The sequence below is a fragment of the Macaca mulatta genome, chromosome 6, assembly GCF_049350105.2.
Source record: "Macaca mulatta isolate MMU2019108-1 chromosome 6, T2T-MMU8v2.0, whole genome shotgun sequence".
Classification (NCBI taxonomy): Eukaryota; Metazoa; Chordata; class Mammalia; order Primates; family Cercopithecidae; genus Macaca; species Macaca mulatta.
In genome coordinates, this window is record NC_133411.1 from 122315896 (window position 1) to 122331212 (window position 15317).

A 15317-nucleotide genomic window follows, 5' to 3' on the forward strand; every position below is an offset into this window, starting at 1 on the left:
CATTCTTTCTACTTCTCTCCATCCTACAGTCACAGGTAACCATTTCCTGAAACTCCTGTTCACAGTATTTCTTAGCTCCTCTTATAGAGCAGACCATATCTTCTGTACCATTCAATGGCTTCCAAAGTTTTGTTAACTCTACTTTAAAGCTTATTGCTACTTAATTTGTCATGTGCTTATGCCTCCACAATCACATTATAAGTTATTTAGTGTCTGAAACTGTGCACTGCATTTCCCTGCGTCCCTAAAGAAGCATGACAGTACATTGCTCATTCATTCACTCATTCATTCAACAAACATGCACTGAGCATCTTCCCCGTGACAGGCACTGTTCTAAGTGCTGGGGTATAGCAGTAAACATGACAATCAAGGTCATTAGTACTCCGGTGGAAATTCATTTGTATGGGGAAAGACAGATAAGTAAATATTCAAGTAGGTACATAACTCATGTCAGATAAGGGTAAGTGGTATGAAGCAGTAAGGGCATGTGAACGCGGAGAGGAGGAGAGGCTGCTTGAGCTTGGAAAGGCCTCTCTGAAGAGGAAATATTTCAGCCTGGTTATGTACCGGGTAAAGGCCAGGAGACTGGCTGAGTTTGCTAAATTAGAGGAAAAGCAGGAAGGCCACTGTGACTGTGGCAAACATGCATGGTAAGTCAGGGGAGCAAGATGAGATCAATTCAGAGTGGGTGCTATGCACCACACTGTGGTAAGGAATTTGGACTTTAAGATGATACGGAAGCCACAGAATGTTTTAGACATGGGATTGAACTAAGCATGATTTTATACCTTTAAAAGACAATTCTGACTACAGGGTAGAAAATAAAATGTCAGGAGCCAAGGGAGGGGTCAGGCAGGCCAGTTAAAGGTTATTTTAGTAGGCAAAGCAAGATATGATGGTGATTTGGACATGTGATGGCAGGAGAGCAAAGGAAGTGGGCAGATTCTGGCTATACTTTGGCATGTGAGACAGTGGGACTTGCCAGCTGGAGTAAACAGATGAACAGAAATATTTCCTAGATGTAGATATTTACTAAATGCAGATATTTCCTAGGTAAAGGTTATCTGGGAGACTAATAAGCCTGGGAGAAAAAGTAGGGGACAGAATCAAAAGTTCTTTTTCACTGAGTTAAGGTTGGAAGTCTGTAAGATATCTAGGAATACATGTCAATTTAACCTGATTCTAGAGATCACAGGAAAGGGCAGGGATATATATATATATATAATTATATTTGGGAGTTACTGGTACAAAACTAGTATTTAAAGCCATAGGACCAAGCTCAGCATGGTGGCGCTTGCCTGTGATCTCAGCACTCTGGGAGGCTGAGGCAGGAAGATGGCTTGAGTCCAAGAGTTGAGACCATCCTGGACAACACAGCGAAACCCCATCTCCACAAAAAAATACAAAATATTAGCTGGGCCTGGTGGCGTATGCCTGTAGTTCCAGCTACTTGGGAGACTGAGGCAGGAGGATCACTCGAGCCCAGGAGGTTGAGGCTGTAGTGAGCCATGATTGCACCACTGCACTCCAGCCTGGGTGACAGAGTGAGATCCTGACTCAAATAAATAAATAAATAAACAAACACATGGGACCACATGAAATCATCTAAGGACAGAATGTAACCCCAAGGCACCTCAAAATTTGGAAGTAGTTTAGGCTGAGAAAGGGAAGCTAAAACGGTAAACAGGAGAACATGGTGTCAAGAAGTCGAAGAGAATAAAGTATAGCTAGCATGAAGGAGTGGTTAGCTGGGTCAGATTCCAAAGATTTAGATGTGGGCAGAAAAGGAATCTTTGGATTGGCCAACATGAAGGCAGCAAGAGCAGGGCCAGCGGAGTGGTGAGGACTGAAGACGGTAAGAGTACACTGCAGGAAGGGTCAGAGAAATAGGGCAGTACTAAGGGGAACACAAAGTCAAGAGAGGGCTTCCCTCCACCCCCAGAAGGGAGATCCTGGAGTTTACCCAAATAGAGTCAGAAGGAGAGGAGAGATTAATAGTATAGAAAAGAGAAGGACTAATTGAACATGTATATCTATATGTTTGTTTAGTTATTGTCCTTTTTTTTTTTTTTTGGATACAGGGTCTTGCTCTATCACCCAGGCTGGAGTGCAGTGGTGTAATCATAGCTCACTGCAACCTCTAACTCTTGGGCTCAGGTAACCCCTCCATATCAGCCTTGTAAGTAGCTAAGACAACAGGCATGCACCACCGCACCTGGCTAACTTTTAAATTTTTTGTATGTTGCCCAGGCTAGTTTCAAACTCTTGACCTCAAGTGATCCTCCCGCCTCAGCCTCCTAAAGTGCTGGGATTACAGGTGTGAGCCATGGTGCCCAGCATAATTAGTGTCAATTTTTAGGTGTATTTGATTTACATCAGACTGAATAGGGAGTTGTTTTCCAAATCCCCAGGACTTAAAACTGGGTAGTAATAATAATAATAATATTAGTTTAACACGCATTTACTGATTATATGCTGGGCATTGCTTTATGGACTTTACACATATATTAACTCCTTTATTCCCCCAAATAGCAATAACTGCCCCAATTTTACACTTGAGGAAACTGAGACACAGAGAGGTTAAATAATTTGTCTAGTGTCATGTAGACAGTAAGCGACGAAACAGGATTCTTAATCAAATAGTCTGACTCTGAACTCTTAACTACCAGGAGAAAGTGGTAGGAGGTTTCATAGCCGCTAGCACTTCCTCAGTTCAGGACAAGTTTTATGAATCACCTCCTGTCAGTTACCACCTCTTTTCCCAAGGGTATAAGGTTATCTAAAAGGATGAAAGGGTATTATTTTTCAATCCTTTCTCTGGTCAGGACAGTCTTCCAAGCTAGTCAAACCAATTAGATGTGTGCAGCAATTCTTTCAAACCAGTTTCTTTTAGGATTTTCATAAATATCTAGTACACATTGACAAACAATTTTTTTTCACAAAAAAATTTCCTTCTGTATACATATTTTGATACATATTGATACATCATTTTAATGCTATATAGTATGCAATTATTGGTTGGGGTGTTCCACAATGTACTTAACCCTTCAAATATGTATGTGTGTACACTTATGTGTTTATAGAAGAAATCCATGTTCTTAGCAGAAAAATCTGAAAATACAGCTTAGCAGAAAAAATTCCTTCATTTCATCATTTAATAAATATTTACTGAGTGTCTATTTTGTGTCATGCAAACTTACAAATCATGCTTTCAAATACCATTTAAAAGCATGAAGAAAATGCAAAAGAAAAACTGCAAGATACAAAATATACAGAAGATATGTGAAAAAAACTAGTAAAACACAAATCACACGCATGATGAGAGACAGAGAGAGGAAGAGATTCCAGAAGTAAGTATATCAAATGTGGGCAGTAGTTATTATTTCCAGGTGGTAGGATTAGGGTGACTTATTTTCTTCTGCTGGCCTTTTTTCCCCTTGTTTTTCTATAATGAACATATGTTACTTGAATACTTAGAAAGTTGTTATTTAAATATTATTTCTACATATTATGTTAAGAGCACATGCATTGCCAGACGTCTGATTTGCTGCTAAAGTAGAATCTATGAAGGTAGCAAGGCATGGAGTATATGTGGACATTTTTATTGTTTCCATTACTCAATAATAATGGCGCAAATGATTTCACTGCCAGAAGCATTGTTTAAAGATGTGTGTGTATGTGGCACTACACAATTATCCATGCTCGTGTGTGTGTGTGTGTGTATATATATATATAAAAAACATAAAATAAATGATGGACAACTAGCATGATACTTTACTTCTTGCCACTAGATCTACCTAGCAGAGAAACAAAGATCAAAGACACATTTTCAAGGAAAAAAAAAACCCTGAAAATTCAGATACTATCTTCTGCCTCTTTGTTAAGGCTACCCTTTAAGATGTCTCCTTTCTTTCCTTTTTAACTTTTTATTATGTAAAATCTCGAACATACTAAAAAATATGTATAATTGAGTATTCAAAAATAAATACGAGAAATCCCATGTTCCCATCACCCAATTTCAATAATTATCAACAGTATTAAGAACTTTCTTTGCAACTGCTTATCTTGCAGTAACAAATATAAACTTATGAATAGAAAAACTATCTTTATAGAAAACATTTTTCACATTAAATTTTTAAAAATTGCTTTTAAAAGCCTCTGTATGTAACCTTGAAACTTCTTCCCCAAAGAGTTTCTGAGGTCTGCCGATGCAGTTACTGTCTTGTGCATTTGCCCTTCTTCCGTAATAGCTACTTGAATGCATTATTAAACTTGGAAAATGGAAAAAGCAAAATAAAGAAAGCAGCGACCCGGGAAGTGTGAAGCCATCAGACAGAACTGGGGGAAACAGCGAGCACTCCCCCAGGGAAAGTGTGGCCAGGAGGACAGCCTCGGTATGAGCTGGCCCCAGGTTGGGGAGGCTACTCTCATTTAGAGAGATCACAGGCAAGGCCAGTGGAGTGCCATAAAACTGCCACCTGGTTATACCTACCCAAACTGTTGTCACTGCTCGTGGGCCAGGAAGCAATTCTATCCCTCAGCTTCTTTGTGCAGGAGTTGTCTGACTTTGCAGAAAGATCTACTTCCTCCTTCCTAATTTCTCGAACGAGCTGCATGCGGCATCTTGTGAAATCCTGAAAGGAAATCTTCCCATTTTCATCTGCTCCCAACTGGTTCATGATCTCAGCCACAGACTCTTCCATATTCAACTGGCGACAGACCATTAGCAAGTCATTTCTGCAGAAGGGGTTGAATAGAAGAAAATGTGTTATGAGTGACGTTTAAGCTAGAAAAACTGGTTAATGAAAAAAAAAATGTATTTCTTGAGCCAGGCATGGTGGCTCATGCCTGTAATCCCAGCACGTTGGGAGGCCGAGGCCGAGGCCGGCGGATCACGAGGTCAGGAAATCGAGACCATCCTGCCTAACATGGTGAAACCTCATCTCTTCTAAACATACAAAAAATTAGCCGGGCGAGGTGGCGGGTGCCTGTAGTTCCAGCTACTCGGGAGGCTGAGGCAGGAGAATGGCGTGAACCTGGGTGGCGGAGCTTGCCGTGCGCGGAGATCCTCCACTGCACTCCAGCCAGGGCGACAGAGTGAGACTCCATCTCAAAAAAAAAAAAAAAAAAAAAAAAAAAAAAAAAGTATTTCTTATTCACATACTAGATGTATTTTCAACTTTCTCATTGCTTCTAGAAAAGTGGTAAGTGGTAAGTGTATGAAAAAAACATGTTTCATCTGGGTTATTCTAAACAAAAACTCTATTATTTGGAATGGTGAGGCAACTTTTAATCCTTTGTTCTCTTTTTCTTCCTGTCTCCACACCCTTCTCTCCCTTTCTTTGTTTTGAAATTGAGGATTGTAAAGTTCTTTCTTTACACCTGAAGAGTGTAGCATTGTAATCTCACTGTAAGATAAAGCTTCAGAACGTATAACAGACATTATTTCTATTCTTGGCAGAGTCCAAAATCTAGTCAAGTTATAAAAGAACCAACAGAGATTTTAACAAGCTTGATTTTCAGCTTTCTGGACCAATCTGGTAACTTTAGTACTTGTTTAAAACATCATTTAATCTTGACTTTCGTGGTTCAATGCTTAGCTACCTTTGGTTTTTCCTGCTTTTGAGTGTTTTCCACCTTCCCACAAGCAATCGGTAAGCCCTAAGACTAAGGGCAGGGATGAAAATCTCAGTGTCTTCCAGGACTAGACTTAATGTGAATGTGTGAAGTGGGTAGATCTAAGATAAGAGGGCTTGGTGGGGTCTGTGGCTGGACTAGAGAAGTGTATCTAGCCGATGGAGTCTCCAATTTTAAAAAAGAAAAATAAAAAAGAATTTCAAAAAGAATAACAAGAACAATAACCCTATGCTGACCAAGAACATTTATGTGGAGGACATCAGTTTGATCCCTGACATACAAGTCTTGTTCTTTTCTCTCTCCCTAACCTCCTTTAGCAACTATTTTGTTCATATTCCTCCAACTGCAGGTCTCAACAAAGGACTGTAGAATTTAAGTGCTGGAAGATACATTAGAATTTTGTTCATGGTCACAAACAAAGCTAATTAGTGTGCCTGTCTCAACATACTACCAAAGTTCAGTTATCTGGAGAACATAACCTGTTTGATGTTTGCTGATACCTGAAACCTGACCATGCTAAGACCACTCTTCAAGTCACCCTTCACAAATTCTGTCTCCCGGTCAATGTCTCCATGGTCTCTCTCAAATTCCCTAGGCTCACAAAATTGTGGGCATTTTTAATATCTTCTCATTCACTCCTCCTTACCCCTAATTCTGTGCCCTGCATGCCCCCTCCCACCTTTGCCCTTGTCCCCTTCCCCAAGTTTCCAGGGTCCGAATTATCATCAAATGTAGGTTAGTCTTGTCCCCAAAATGCTTTTATACTTGCTCTTTATGGTGTTTTTCAATAAATGTAACAGACTCATCACCCTGCTTCCATATGCTATCCCATTTTCATGTTTTATAAAGAACTTTTACACATAGCTACATGTTTTATCTTCTGTGTACATGTGTGTCTGTGTCCATATGTATATCATACATATATATGCCTCTGCATCTGTGTATACACACACACATATACACATACATATATACACACACATATATTTGTAAAGTAGATGGATGAGGATAGGAATAAATATATACATGGAAGTGGGTGTGGTAGGTTAAATTATTAATATTAGTCCTAACCTTTCATTATGACATAGCAGTGTTATACATGTATATCCTTGCCTTGGTCTCAGGGCCAAGGACACTCATGGTAGGTGTGTCCTTTCCTATCCCTTAACTTCAGGCTTCACATCTAACTTGCTTTGGCCCTTCGGATATTACTGGACAAGTGCCTATACTGTTGAGCTTGTCCCCTTTTGCTTTAGTCATCATTATGAGAAAAACATACCATGGTAGCCATTACTCCTGTATCTAGCCTGGGCCCCAAAAGAAGCCACCCCAGTCTACTTGAAGACTCATAGCTTAAGAAAAGTCATTCCAGCTTACCCCAAAATGTGTGATCAAGAGTAAGTTCTTATTGTTCATGCAAATTAAAGTTCATTCTTAAGCTCAGATTTTGTGATTTTTCTCCCATCAGTAGCTAATCAATACACTGTAAAAATGTTTGTTTGGTTTTTAAAGTAATGTTTTCATATGCTTATCTTTTTGCCCTTCTCTGTATAAGACCTACCTGATATTCAGCCAGATTCATCCAAGAGTTAGAGATAATTAAGATTGCTAAAGCAGGAATACAAACAGAAAGAAAGGATCCTGCTTTTACTCTGAGTTCAGGGTTCAGATTATACTTTCTAAAATAAGAATTTCTCTCTTAGATATTTAGAAAATAGCCTTAAATTTAGGCTTAGCAAAAAATAAAGAGGTTTTCTAAATTCCAGAAGTTCATGTAATGTTAACATTAATATTCTCTGACTGGTAAAAATATGGTGTATTCATTTTTCCTTTCTGTGTATTTTCATTTTTCACAGTGTATTATACTACTTTCATAAACTGATATGTCATTGTAGGTTTTAAAATGGGGATAGTAGTGGTACCTACCTCATAGGGTTGCTCTGAAAATAAATGAGATAATACATAGAAAGCACTTAACATAGTTCCTGGCATATACTAAGTACTCAATAAACAGTAGCCATTATTATGATTGTTTTATAATTGCTGATCATAGATCTTTCATAATACCCCCAGTTTCATGATTAAGGCTTTAATAATGAATTGTGATCTGCTCAGGGGAAAAGAATACTGAACGGAACTGACTATCTCACTAAGTGGTATAATCTGTCCACAGAAGCCCACCCTTCCTCCCTGCTGGCGGCCCACTTACATATATTGGGCACCCTGGTGAGAAACTCAGCTCTGTCCAGGCTTGAGAAGCCACATTCTACAAGAAACAGCTGCAAAGAAGTAACTGTGGTCTAGAAATACCAACTCAGAATAGAATGTGTAACACTGAATTTTAATTTTAAACGTGTAGGCTGTTGAGAGGCTGATATAAAAGATCAAAGCCAAAATACATTGCACTCTGCCAAATTAAGTCAAATTGTAAGTTTTAAATAGAAGTACTAGTTTTTCAAAACTAAATTCAAGCTAAATTCTTTTAGTATAGAAATACAAAATTAACAATAATAACAAGCCTGCAGGGGAATTACAATTATCCCCTGATATGGTTTGGATGTTCATCCTCTCCAAATTCCATGTTGAAATGTAATCTACAATGTTGGAGGTGGGGCCTGGTAGGAAGTGTTTGGGTCATGGGGGTTAATTCCTCATCAATGATTTAGCACCATCTTCTTGGTGATGAGTGAGTTCTCTCCCTGTTAGTTCACACATGAGCTGGTTGTTTAAAGAGGCCTGATACCTCCTCCCCCACCTTGCTCCCTCTCTTGCTATGTGACATGCTGGTTCCCCTTTGCCTTCCGCCATGATTGGAAGCTTCTTGAGGCCTTCACCAGAAGTGCCAACATCACACTTCCTATACAGCTTGCAGAACAGTGAGCCAAAATAAACCTTTTTTTCTTATAAATTACCCAGCCTCGGGTATTTCTTTACAGCTACGCAAGAATAGACTAACATGTCCCCATTTTACAGATTACGATATGACAGCTGAAAGAGTCACAGAGACAATATGTGGCACAGCCTGGAATCTAAACCAAATTGGTCTGATTCTAGAGCTCTTACCCTTTCCATGCTATCATCTAGCATCTTGGAGGTTAATAACAGGTACATTTTGGCATGAGAAAACAATTAGGGACAGAACTAACATTAGCAGCTTGATTATCAAAGATCATGAATTAACAATGCTTTTATTATCAAACCAGAAAATTACATTCATCTATATACGTGTTATCCTTCTATATTACATATGAATGAGAATATAAAGTTACATTTTGTTATCAACAAGATGAGAAAAGAAAGTTACAGCAGAGGAAGAAAATTATAAAAGCTCTCCTTTATATCAAGAGCTAAGTCTGGAGAACTTGAATTACAGGGTACTTCCGGCCTTCAATGACATACAGTTCCATGTGGCTATACCAATTTATAGCGTGCCTTTGTCATTCCTCCCATCAATAGGTGGAGGCTATTTCCCTGCCCTTGAATCTGGGCTGGCCTTGAGACTGGCTTCGACCAAAGAACATGGCAGAAATAAAATTCTAGGATTCTGAACACACAGGCCTAAAGATGCCTTCTGGCTTCCAATTTCAACTCAGTACCTTCCACTTCCACGCAGTCCTGGCAGTCTGCTCAGGCCCATGGTGGTCTCTTCCTTCTGATAACATTAGTACCTGCACCAGTCATTTGGTGATTATTTACAGTTTTGTGACAGCTTTTGGATCGTACTTTGATTTCTTTCTCTCTCTCTTTTTAAAAATTGTTTTCACATATTCAATCCTTATCTTCCCAATATAACCATGAGCTCCTGGCAGCCAGTGCTGGTGCCACATCAATCCCCTTTGAGATGTGTGCAGCACTTAGCACACCACCCCACGCACAGCAGACCCCATCACATTTGTTTTGATGGATTGATACATAAACTCTCAGAAGTTGAAAATGATCTTTCTTTTAAAGAGGGTCCCCACTTTGGATATTTTCCCACATATACCTGTCTTTGTATTTTCCCACAGAATGCAGCACACGGGATGCTCAGTAAGTATGAATGACCAATGGCCTCCATAAAACACTAATAACCCTGTAGCCTTAGTGACAGAACAGCAGGACATTTCTCTGCCCTAGGCAAGGAAAGTTTTTCAGAGGAAGAGATACTAAATTGAGACTGTCCAAAACTAAGTTAGTCCAGCATAGAACTATCTCAGTAGCAACAACAACATCATGTAAGTGTCCTGCCTTGAAAAAAAAATAAAACTTTTGTATATTATTTCAGAAAACACACATTCATTGTAGAAAATGTAGACAAGCAGAAAGAAAATACAGATTACATGCAATCCCTTTACCTAGCAATAACCACAGTGAATATCTGGTGAATTACACAAAATTGTACTGAACATTTTTTCCTCTAAGTCATTATTGTTACAAGTGATTTAAAAGGTGTTTCATATTCATATTCATGCATATATATCTTATCTTCAGATGATATCATCATAACATGAGAAGGAAACAGACCTCAGTTTGTATCAGAGGAAGTGGCCAAGTCAGGTGATATTTAGCTCTTAGAGTCTAACACCAATCACCAGACAGCAGAACTAAAATGACTTCAGTCATTTCAGAAGATTGATGCTTCTCACTCAAAACTGCATGGTTTCACAATGCACAGCTATTATTTTCTATATATAAAAGTCTTTTTTTTCTCTTGGCTATTCTTCCTTTAACTTATAAAGAAATTGAGTATGAAGTGAAAATTCAATAAAACTATTTGTCATTCAAGTAAATTCGCAGCCTAACCTTGGGGATGTATAATGGGAAAGACGGGCTTTGGTCTCTCAGGCTCGGGGCAGAGAAAAACACTATTCTTCCCCACAATGATAATAAATCCCAAACCCCACTGGAATGAGGGCTACACAGAGGCAATTTAAGTAATAGGTTACATGCTTTTGTTCAAAATTCTCAACTAACAGAGACCCCTGGACCTAGTAGGTAGTCCAGAAATAGTTGCTCATGAAAGACTGCAAAAAAACATCTAAAAACTTCTTTCAGTGTGCATTAGCTATTATTATAAATAATAGTAATCATATAAATAATAGTATAAATAATAATATAAATATATACTATTATAAATAATAATAGCTAATTTGAGTCGCACAAAAATGTAATTTAGAAGTCTCTAATTTCAGTTCCACAGATATTCAAAGTGTGAAAAATTATAATTAGGTCATAAAAAGTAACAGGTAGGCCGGGCGCGGTGGCTCACGCCTGTAATCCCAGCACTTTGGGAGGCCGAGGCGGGCGGATCACAAGGTCAGGAGATCGAGACCACGGTGAAACCCCGTCTCTACTAAAAATACAAAAAATTAGCCGGGCGCGGTTGTGGGCGCCTGTAGTCCCAGCTACTCGGGAGGCTGAGGCAGGAGAATGGCGTGAACCCGGGAGGCGGAGCTTGCAGTGAGCCGAGATCGCGCCACTGCACTCCAGCCTGGGCGACAGAGCGAGACTCCGTCTCAAAAAAAAAAAAAAAAAATAAAAATAAAAAGTAACAGGTGTCTGGGCTACAGCTGGTAATTTCTGTGTACAGCTGTTGAACGGAATAAATGCATTTGCCTTTCTTTCGTTATTGCTTCTTATGAAATAATTAGGGTGAAGTACAAAACAATAAGCAAATAAGCAAACAAAACCATATTTAAGAAAAAAGGAGAAGAGGTTACTAAATATAGGAAATTTCAACAAATTTCAGAGAGACACAAAAGAGATGGGAGCATGATGATGGATGCCACAGGCACGAGAAACCCTTACCTAGAATATGCAGCAGGGGAGCTGCTGGGTGGCGCTGAAACACTGAAGGTTCTAGGTTTATAAGCAGCCAGTGTGATGAATTGTGAGAATGAGAAGTGGCTGTGCTTCCTTCTCCTAGCATGGAATAAAGAGATAGTGTCCAAAGTTGGTAATCAGGGTCAGGCTCATGCCTGTAATCCCGGCACTTTTGAAGGCCAAGGCAGGAGGATCACTTGAAGCTAGGAGTTCGAAACTAGCTTGGGCAACAAATTGAGACATTGATCTTTACAAAAAAATTTTGAAAAAATTAGCCAGGCATGGTGATGCACACCTGAAGTCCCAGCTACTTGCATGGCTAAGGCAGGAAGGTCACTTGAGTCCAGGAGTTTGGAGGCTGCAGTGAGCTATGATTGTACTACTGTACTTCAGCCTGGGTGACACAGTGAGACCTTGTCTCTGGAAAAACAAAAAGCTGGTAATCAGGATACAGAAGTATTAGCGCATTTTTCCATGTTATGGAAGAAATGATCAGGAGAACTAGAAGCACAAACGGTACCAAGACTGTGCCTCTGGGGAGTGGGCATGGGTGTGGAGAGGGAGGTAGGGCAGGAGGGTTGTGTTTTGTCACAAACTCTTCTGTACCATTTTATCTTGTTGTTTCCCATATGTGTGAATAGTTTTTATTAAAGTAATGTTTTCAAATTTTAAAAATCCAAATAGATTAGTAATGTAATTTGAGATATGACAAAGATTGTATTTAGATAAAGAATTCCACAATGCAATAAGGAAAAGATAACAACCCAATAGAAAAATGAGCAATGCTAGGCATGGTGGCATGTGCCTGTAATCCCAGCTACTTGGGAGAAAGAGAAGGGAGGATGCCTTGAGGCCAGGAGTTCAAGGCCACAGTGAGCTACGATTGCCTGCGAATAGCAACTGCACTCCAGCCTGGGCAACAAAGTGAGACCCCATCTTTAAAAATAAAGAAAAAGTAAGAAAAATGGGCAAATGATGTGAACAGTCAACAGAAAAGAAAACCTGAATGACCAATGAAGATATAAAAAGATTCCTAACCTCACTAAGTATAAGGAAAACGTAAATTTTAGAAATTGAATGCCATTATAATATCTGATGGATTGCCAAAAATGTTAGTCTTACAATACCAAGTACTGACAAGGAAACAGAAACTTTCACATGGTATTGGTGGAAGAAAAGCTGGTACCACTGCTTTAAGAGAGGACTTCGGCAACATCTAAAAAAAAAAATAGATTCAAGCATACCCTTCAACCAGAAATTCAAATTTTAGTTACATGTGCTCAAGAAATTTATGCATAAATGGAGGAGACATGCACAATATCTGTAACAGCAAAGAATTGGGAAGACGTTAACAATAATATTAATAGTCATATTTATAATAATAGCTAATACACACTGAATGTTTATTGTATGCCAGGCCTTGAGCTAGTGCTTTATATATATTAATTTAATGCTCACCACCACCCCATGAGGTTGGCACCATTATTATCTCCATTTTATAAGTGAGGAAATTGAGGAACAGAGATGTTAAATAACTAGTCCAGATGCCTATCAACAGAAAATACACATATATATAAATTGAAGTGGCATCACAAAATGAAATACAATAGAATGGAGGTTTGAAAGAAATGCATCTACAATGTATCATAAAAAATCTCAAAAACAGTAGTGAGTAAAGACATAAAGTTGAAGAATAACATAAACAATATGACAGTATTAATCTAAAGTTTAAAAATATACAAAACAATGCTATAAACTGTGTATAGATTTCCACATAGGCAAGTAATAAAAACAAGGTCAAGAAGCATAAATCTCAACTATAAAGAGGTGAGAAAGGGAGAAGAACAGGATTAGGGAAAGGCACAAAGGGGGCTTGACATGCATTTGTAATGTTGTTTTTAAAAGCTGTGGACAAATATAATAACTTCTCTGCAATCTGGGTATGGTCCATATGTGTTAATTATATACTCTAACTTTCAATATTTAAAATGTCTCTTAATTTAAAAATCTAGCATATATATAAAGCTATTTCAAAACAAGTTTGGTCTGAGCCTATAGTTGGAGGGGAAAATGTTTAAAATAATGTCATTCATATCAATAAGCATTTATAGACATGACCCTTGGAGTTAATAAATTAGATGATCCAAAATGTCATTTTGAAACTGTTGTTCATCCTTACGGACTAGAGAGCATCTGATTATTTTAAACCTGGTATGATTTTCTAGGAGTGGAATTACTCATTGTTAAAAGGTCCAATCTCTCAATATAGTTTTCTGAATGTCCTTCAAGAAACATCGAATTTATAGTCCCACCAGCAGTGTCTGAGCTGCTCACGCTTTGGCTGTGTTTCTAGAGAGGGTAGTCTAATTTCCTACATAGAGAGTAGTCCCTATGTCCTCATATTCTTTTCTGCAAAGGCATTCATAACACATAATTCCAAAGACACATTTCTTTCTTTCTCTTCAGTGCTTAATGCTGACTGCTGCCTTCTTGAAACTCTTCCTTCAGTCTGTTAAACTCTGTCTTCTGGTTTCTCCCATCTCTGTAAGAAAGCTCCATATCAGAATTCTTATCCTTAAATACATGCTATCTTAGAGTCATATCCTTGGCCCTCTGTTTTTTCACTCTATAAACTCTCTACAGATAATCTAATCTAAATCTGTGGCTTTAACCTACCACTATGTATGGCTGACTACCAAATCTCTACCTTCAATTAAGTAGCAATCCACTTCCTACTGGGTAGATACAATTGATTGTCATATATTTATCTTGAACTCAAAGTACTGTGCTTAATTCATCATCTTGTACCCTTTCCCAAATTTTCTCCATCTATGTACGTAAATTATACCTTCCAGTCACTCATGCTGGAAATCTAGAAGTTATCTAGGATGTTTCCTTCTTGGTTATCCCCATACTCAGTCACCAAGAACTAGAGCTTTTATTGTCTAAATAGCTCTCACATCCATTCCATCCTGATCATCCTGACCTCTCATCACTTTCCACCTGGTTTATTGCATTGGTCTCCTAATTGGTCTCACTCTTTCCAATGGGCAGCCAACAAATTCTATCTGTTACTCTTTCCTGCTTAAAATCCTTTATTTGCTCCGTACAAGACTTAGCTTCATACCTAAGTTTCTCACTTCATAGCCAAGGCCCATCAGAATATAGCTGGGTCTACCTCTCTAGTCTCAGCTTCTTGCTCAAGTAGGTAGCCTTCATTCCAGCCCCCAAATTTCTTTTACCTTCTATAAGAGGCACTGTTATTTTACATGCTTACGCTTTGCACATATTTGTCCCTCTGCTCAGAACATCCTTTTCTTTCCCTTTCTTCAAACTCCAGTGCATGTTTCATAAGTCACTTGAACAGCATCTCCTTCAGAAATATTCTGTATCTCACATAACTCCCAGTCTAATTTGATAGCCCTTCATTTTCTTATCAAAGTACTTGCACAAGCTTCGATCACTTACCCCACTCTATAGTAATGACTGAGTTATTTTATCTCACTTCTAGTAAACCAGAGGTTGACAAGTAAGACCTGCAGCCAAATCCAGATCATTTCCTGTTTCTGTAAATCTAGTTTATTGGAACACAGCATGCCCATTTATCTATGTAATGTCTATGACTACTTTTTGGCTATAATAGCAGAGTTGAATCATTGTAACAAAGACCATATGACCCACAAAACCAAAAATAAATACTATATGACCCTTCACAGAAAAAGTTTGCAAATCTGTACTAGGCTACAAATTCCTAGAGGACAAACTTCATTCTTTGTTCGCTATCTTTGAGTCTCTTATATCTAGTATACAGTAAGTGCTAAATATATGAATAACAAATAAATGAATATGTGGGTAAATATAATGTTAGACTTGAGGTC

At 38.5% G+C, this 15317-nt stretch overlaps 1 protein-coding gene across 1 annotated transcript in view; it reads right to left on the bottom strand.

Moving 5' to 3' along the window:
* Positions 1–15317, bottom strand: part of MCC (MCC regulator of WNT signaling pathway) — a 473566-nt gene that overhangs the window by 361655 nt on the left and 96594 nt on the right. The window contains exon 2 of the mRNA XM_028849659.2: positions 4493–4737. Within this exon, the coding sequence (XP_028705492.2) occupies positions 4493–4737 (245 nt within the window). The remainder of the gene's footprint in view (positions 1–4492; positions 4738–15317) is intronic.